The sequence below is a fragment of the Anser cygnoides genome, chromosome 30 (assembly GCF_040182565.1).
Source record: "Anser cygnoides isolate HZ-2024a breed goose chromosome 30, Taihu_goose_T2T_genome, whole genome shotgun sequence".
NCBI lineage: Eukaryota > Metazoa > Chordata > Aves > Anseriformes > Anatidae > Anser > Anser cygnoides.
In genome coordinates this window covers 3,542,185-3,549,719 of record NC_089902.1, presented here as the reverse complement: position 1 = coordinate 3,549,719, position 7,535 = coordinate 3,542,185, and the positions used below count along the sequence as shown (strand labels likewise).

Sequence of the window (7,535 nt, the reverse complement as noted above, 5' to 3'; positions counted from 1 at the left end):
AAATACAGATGGGCTCTGGCCCTTTATAGCTTGATGGCATTAGAGTACATTGTGCACCGGTGTCTACTAAAGCCTTATACTTCTGTGTGTCTGACGTGCAAGCCATCGAATCCACACAGCCCAATAAACTCGATTGTCCCTTTCCTCCCCCTGGCTGGAGGCAGGGCCCCTCTAGTCCTGGTCAGAATCTTTGTTTCTGTGTTTAAAGGACTGCCTGCTGGAAGTTGGAGCAGCAAACTTTTTAGAGAACCCCTTTTTCCCAATTGTTTTCTTTTGCAATTCACGTACCCGTGCCTCTAGGGTCGCAGTAGATTTTCCATCCCATTTTCTCATGGCCTCTCCATGGTCACGGAGGTAAAACCACAGGGTGGCGCGGTGTGTGTACCCACCATATTGTCTTCCTTGCATAGATGAACGTTTACCCCTAATAGCTGAGGCACTGGTTTGTACAGGTGGGGAGGAAAATAAACTCTCTTTAAGTTGGTGGACCTCTTCAGAAAGTTTCTCCAAAGTATTCTCTTTTAGCTGGTGGACACTGGTTCGTTCAGGTGGAGGGGAAGATAAATTCTCTTTAAGTTGGTGGACCTCTTCAGAGAGTTTCTCCACAGCCGAGACACAGGCCTGTAGGGAAGAGGAGAGATTTCCTTTGTACTGCCTGAGTTGTTTAGCCACTTCATTCACTGTGGGTTGCTCATCCTCTTTCCAGGCTATTATTGCCAATGAGCTGGCATATGATGATGGTGCACTCCGTACAAACTTCCGCCACACGGGTCGTGTACACTGGACTTCATCTGGATCTGTGGATGTTTGTGCATCTTCTAGGGCCTTATAAATTACTTCCCGTACGGCCAATTCCCTCAGGTACTGAATTCCCTTCTCCATGGTGGTCCACTTGCCTGGTAGACATACAAGTTCTTCCTTGAAGGGATACCTTTCCTGCACAGCTGACAGGAGACGCCTCCAGAGGCTGCGAGATCGTGCTCCATCTCCAATTGCTTTGTCAATACATGCGTCCCTAGCAAGGGATCCCAGCCGCCTGGCTTCCTTGCCCTCTAATTCCACATAATTGGCTCCAGTGTCCCAGCACCGGAGCAGCCAGGTGACAAGCTGCTCACCTATACAGCGACCAAAATCTTTTCGCACATCTCGTAGCTCACGCTGGTATAGAGTCCGGGTAGTTACTGTTGATTTTTCGACATCCCCATCCTCATCTTCAGTCTCCTGCACCTTGGATGGCCCAGCCTCGTCTTCTCTATGCCCAGACTTAGCAGAAGACTGTCTGCGTTCTAAACGACCTGAGCCTCTATACCATTTTTTCACCTTGTCTACAGGGGCAACTTGCACTGCTACAGCTCGTTTCTCTGACCCTGCCACAGGGTCTGCCACAGGGGTTGGAATACCCTCTGCGGGGTCAACTTGCACTGCTACAGCTCGTTTCTCTGACCCTGCCACAGGAGCTGGAGCGGCTGCAGGGGCTGGAGTGATTTGTGTCACTTTGGAACTGCCAGAGTCATGACACCTTATTTCAACATTCTGCCAGCTTTTTAGCATTTTGCAGTTGTTCAGGGGTGAATGTCCAAAACACTGGAGGTGACCACTGCTCTAGAAACCTGCCCATATCCTCCCACACTCCCTGCCACTCGTAACTATCCCGCCTCAAGACAGATCTCCGGATGAGATTCCTAAGTAGTTGTTTAACCCTCAACAAAACCTGAAGCGCATTCAGGAGACATAACAACAAGAGCAGGCTGGTCTGAGTATCCCAAGGATATTCAACATCTCGGAGAACCACCGTAACTAGCTCGGGGGATAAGAGGGTGGTGAAGGAGAAAGGGAGAGTGAACAGGGAGGGAAACATGTCTTCCCCTGTCCCCTTCACAGATTGGCTCCCTAACGAAAACAGGCAATAGGTGTAATTGCTAATAGTTTCCGAGATATGGTTTCCAAATTATAGAGTCGACGTCAGTGCTGAGTACAAATACCAGGTTAGAGTTGTGACCAGATATTTCATCATTTCATAAGCCATTGTTACACCGCACAGTACCATAACAATCTTAAACCAGGGCCCGGAAAGGATAAACAGTGCAACAGGGAGCACATACAGAAAGTAACGCGCTATAAAACTCAATTTGGAAAACAGGCACAGCAGACTGGAGAGTAAGGCAATCACCATCGTGACTAGCAACTATTAAGCAGGTCCAATACTTATACCAATTTTAGTTTAATACACTCAAGTCAAATCTGTCGATATCTCAACCCTTCGGGCCCCACGTTGGGTGCCAAATGGACTGTTGTGGTTTAACCCGGCTGGCAGCTAAACACCACACAGCCGTTCGCTCACCCTCCCCCCTCCCTCTCTGGGATGGGGGAGAGAAACTGGAAAGTGAAGCCGGTGAGTTGAGATAAAGACAGTTTATTAAGACAGGAATATAATAATAACAATAATGATAATAGTGATCATGATAATAGTATTAATAATAATAATGTGTACGAAACAAGTGATGCACAATGCAATTGCTCACCACCCGCTGACCGATGCCCAGCCTATCCCCGAGCAGACGGCCCCCCCACCCCGGCCAGCCACCCCTATATATTGTTTAGCATGACGCCAGATGGTATGGAATACCCCTTTGGCCAGTTTGGGTCAGCTGTCCTGGGTCTGTCCCCTCCCAGCTCCTGCTGCACCCCCAGCCTGCTCGCTGGCAGGACAGAGCGAGAAGCTGAAAAGTCCTTGGCCTGGTGTAAACACTGCTCTGCAGCACTTAAAACATCAGCATGTTATCAGCGCTCTTCTCATCCTTATCCAAAACATAGCACCCTACCAGCTACTAGGAGGAAAATTAACTCTGTCCTAACTGGAACCAGGACATGCCCCAAGTGCAGGACCCAGCACTTGGCCTTGTTGAACTTCATACATTTGGCCTTGGCCCATGAGTCCAGCCTATCTAGGACCCTCTGCAGAGCCCACCTACCATCGAGCAGACCAACACTCGCTTCTAACTGGGTGTTCCCTGCAAACTTACTGAGGGTGCACTTAATCCCCTTGTCCAGATCGCTGATGAAAATATTCAAGGGAACTGGCCCCAGAACTGAGCCCTGGGGGTCACCACTACAGAACGGCCTCCAACTCCATTTAGCTCCATGTACCACAGCTCTTTGGGCCCAGCTACCCAGACACTTTTTAATCCAAGGAAGCAGATACCCATCCAAGCCTCGAGCAGCCAGTTTCTCTGGGAGAACGCTGTAGGAAACAGTTTCAGAATCCTTACTGAGGTCTAGATCAACCACATCCACGGCCATTACGTCATCCACTGAGCGCATCACTTTGTCACAGGAGGAGTTCGGACTTCTCAAGTAGGACCTGACTTTGATAAAGCCCTCCTGACTGCGCCTGATCACCTGGTTGTCTTCTAAGTGTTGCATGATGGTACTCAAGATAATCTGCTCCATGAACTTCCCCGTCACTGGCCAGACTGACAGGCCTGTAGTTCCCCAGATCCTCCTTCCAGCCATTTTGTAGGTGGGCATCATATTTCCTTGTTACCAGTGGACTGGGAACACCCTGGTAGCCAGGACTGCTGATAAATGATGGAAAGCGGCTTGGTGAGCACTTCTGCCAGCTCCCTCAGTACCAAGAGGGGGATCCCATCTAGCTCCATAGACTTGTGAATATCCCCCACGAGGGATGCCATACGAGCAGTGGTGCTGCTCCCCAGGAACCAGGCCAGCTTCCTACAGAGCTGCCTTACGAGGAGCATGGCCACCAAAAAATCTGAGTTATCAGACTCAGCTCAGAACTGGTGAGACAACACACAAATAAGGGTCTAGAGCCAGCAGGGAAAGATGTGCAGGTCTGGGAGTCCCTAGGACAGGCTGGTGTGGAGAGGATCAAGGGCTGTAGCAAGGCTGAGAGTCCCAACAGGACCCAGGTCTTTGTGTCCATGGCTCTGGCTGTTGTCTCTGCCACTGAGGCCTAGGAGGAGAGAGCTTATCGGTAAAGCACCAGGGCCTCATTGCCTCCTCGCCCCCACCCATGAACCAGGCAGGGCTCGTACCATTCTCCTGCACTTGGCCATGCACATCCCCATCTCCTCCTGCCCCAGGAAGAGCCCTGAGCAGTGTGTGAAGGGAAAGGATCTCCCTTCCTAGGGGCCAGGGGACAAGGCCTGGCCCTTGTGCTTGGTGAAACACATCCAGTTTCCCTACACATCAGGGTCACCTTCACAGTGCCTTTGTCTCCTTGTCCTCACTGCCTCCAATGCTCTGCTCTAATGAGCTCCGAGGGAGGCTGTGTCAGTGCTGGCCCTCAGGGGGACACTGCAGGAAACTTGCCTCTGACTTGGACTTGTTGAGAGATGTCTTCAATTGTCTCTCAGTGCCTGAGCTTCGTGGGCTCCTCCCCAAAGCCCCCCGAGTGGGGATTCCAATGCCTTGGGCTGGGCGTGTGGTGCTGAGCTGGGCCGGGCTCGTGGGACAGAGAGAGCTCGTGGCAAGAGGGCCCTGGTGCAGAGAGACAGCTGTGCCCAGGAGCAGCTCCTGTGCACAGCGCAGCAGGGCTGGGGGCTCTGACCGCAGCTGGCACGGGGAGAGGAGAGAAGGAGAGAGGGCTTGGAGGCAGTGAGGAGCACAGCAACAGAGGGCAGCGTGTGGCAGGACAGATCTGCAGGCTCTTGGCACCGTGAGTCTCTGGCTGCAGGGCCATGCAGGTGGGGTTGCCAGAGGGGTCTTCTACAGCTGGCACATCCGACGCCTGATAGCATCTCTCGGGATGGGTCTGTCTCTCTGTTTCTCCAACAAAGTGTAGAAGATGCTGTAGAGAATGGCATTTACAAGAGAAAATTTCCAGAGGAAGACTGAGGCTTGGTTTATCTGAAGGGAAAGGCTTTTTTGGTTTCTGTGCATTCAGATTTTTGCTGTGGAGGGGAATGTGAGTGAATTTGAGCACAGAGCTTGTGGGATGGAGTCTGTGAGCATGGACAGGGAGGAGACGTGGGGACACAGAAGGGGCTCCCAGCGGGGACACGGGCAGGCAGCAGGGACATGAGCAGGCAGTGAGAGGGAGCTGCTGCCAGAAATGCTGTGTGAGGGAGGGCTCAGGCACCGCCCTGCCAGCCCCTGCAGGGCAGGCGCCTTCCCTGGGACACCCCCTGCTCTCCTGTGCCACCAGCACAGCCTCTGCCCTCAAGCCCCCGCTGTCCCCAGCAGGAGCTGCCTCCTCTGCAGGCAGAGCTGCAGCACAGGAGGGTGTGCTGAGTGTCCGTCTGTCCCTCCCTGGCCTTGCCTCCCCTGGCAGCAGCACGCTGCCATTCCTCCTGGCTTCTCCACCTGGCCGTGCTGCTGCTGCTCTTGTTCCCAGGCTGCCTGGGGATGGGGGTTTCACGTGCCCATGGAGTGAGCCCTCGGGGTGCTTGGGGGAAGGGGAGTACGGGGACAGGGTGAGGGGTCTGGAGATGGGCACTTGGAGCCTGATTCTTCTGCTCTCAGCAGCATCCAGGTTTTTTTCAGGTGCACTTCTGAGTTTAACTGTCTTGTAGATCAAAGAAGTGCCAGCAGAGGGCAGCTGATAGCAGGACTGATGGACTTAGGGTCTAAACACTCTAAAGGACTCTGGGCTGTAAGGGTACAGTCCCTTTGTCTCTGAGGATCCACAGGGTCTTACTTGGAGTGCAGGAGAGATGCCAGGACTTCTGACGTAAAAGCAGCCTTCAGGTGTCTTGGGGCAGCTAGAATAAAAAATACAAAAATATATATAAAAATAAAAATCCCAACAGCACTCCTCAGCAGTTGGTTTGAATGTGAGCCAAACTGGGGCAAAAGTCTTCGATATTAGGAGTAAAGTAAAGCTCAGATGACACCAAATTCCTCTTTATGTCTGGCTGTAGGACAGGACTGACTCTTCCATTGCCCACAGCAAAGTCTCCTGCTCCCAGGGACACCCTAAGGCAGGACCAAGTAGAACTCAGGAAAGGGACCTGCCATATGCCTGCCTGGATGTGGAATCATTTGGGGAGATTTAAATGAGAAATAGTGGGAGTTTTCCTCTGCTAAGTAGGATGTACATTATTAATGTCTTTCTATTCTTTGAGCAGAACCCAATGCGACTAAACAGCAGATGGCCAACAAAAGCTCCATCACCGAGTTCTTCCTGCTGGCATTCGCAGACACGCGCGAGCTGCAGCTCCTGCACTTCGGGCTCTTCCTGGGCATCTACCTGGCTGCCCTCCTGGGCAACGGCCTCATCCTCACCGCCGTAGCCTGCGACCACCACCTCCACACCCCCATGTACTTCTTCCTCCTCAACCTCGCCCTCCTCGACCTGGGCTGCATCTCCACCACTCTCCCCAAAGCCATGGCCAATGCCCTCTGGGACACCAGGGCCATCTCCTATCAAGGGTGTGTTGCACAGGTCTTCTTTTTTGTCTTCTTCATTGGAGCAGAGTATTCCTTTCTCACCATCATGGCCTACGACCGCTATGTTGCCATCTGCAAGCCCCTGTACTACGGGAGCCTCGTGGGCAGCAGAGCTTGTGCCCAGATGGCAGCAGCTGCCTGGGGCAGTGGCTTTCTCTATTCTGTTCTGCACACGGCCAGTACATTTTCATTGCCCCTCTGCCAAGGCAATGTTGTGGACCAGTTCTTCTGTGAAATCCCCCAGATCCTCAAGCTCTCCTGCTCAGATGCCTACCTCAGGGAAGCTGGGGCACTTGTCTTTAGTGTTTCTTTAGCTTTTGGCTGTTTTGTTTTCATTGTTTTGTCCTATATTCAGATCTTCAGGGCCGTGCTGAGGATGCCCTCTGAGCAGCGCCGGCACAAAGCCTTTTCAATGTGCCTCCCTCACCTGGCCGTGGTCTCCCTGTTTGTCAGCACTGCCATGTTTGCCTACCTGAAGCCCCCCTCCATCTCTTCCCCATCCCTGGACCTGGTGGTGGCAGTTCTGTATTCAGTGGTGCCTCCAGCACTGAACCCCCTCATCTACAGCATGAGGAACAAGGAGCTCAATCATGTGCTCTGGAAATTGATGACTAGATGTGTTTCGGAAGCAATAAATTTCCATTCTACCTCTGCAGATGACTAATAATGTCAATGACTACAAGAACAACTAATATTATGTATATAATTATTTTTGTGTGTGTTTGTGTATTTATGAGTGTTTTCGTTACAGGACTTTCTTTGTTTTAATACAGCTAAAGTTGCCCATTAAAATGGTATGATTCATCTGATTTCTTTTACAGTATGTACCTGTCGAGTATAGCTCAGAGATGCTGTATATGAGGAGCCAGGCCCTCTGTGAATTGAAATAAAAGAAAGGAGCCTGCACTGCCTTCCTTGTGTGACGTCCTTCCTGTGAGAGCTGCTCTGGCTCTGCAGGGGCAGTGCCATGTGCAGGGCTGCAGAGGAAAAGAGTCCCATCCCAGCAGCACGGGCAGGGAGCACCAGCGCTTGGGGCATGCCGAGCTGCTCTCTTGCCACTGCCCCCCTCTGGTGCTGAGCCCTGCTGGTGGGGTCAGGCCCGGCTGCTCCTGTAGCTTGGTGCC

General features: G+C 52.2%; 1 protein-coding gene across 1 annotated transcript; it reads left to right on the top strand.

Moving 5' to 3' along the window:
• Window positions 1-5,964: 5,964 nt before the first annotated feature.
• LOC136787728 (olfactory receptor 14C36-like) lies at window positions 5,965-7,075 on the top strand. The gene has a single exon (XM_066985044.1). The coding sequence runs from the start codon at window positions 6,113-6,115 to the stop codon at window positions 7,073-7,075; it is 963 nt and encodes a 320-aa protein (XP_066841145.1). The 5' UTR covers window positions 5,965-6,112.
• Window positions 7,076-7,535: the final 460 nt, after the last annotated feature.

Excerpts from the sequence above, each read along its gene's own strand:
- LOC136787728 (XM_066985044.1), top strand. The coding sequence starts at position 6,113 with ATGGCCAACAAAAGCTCCATCACCGAGTTCTTCCTGCTGGCATTCGCA.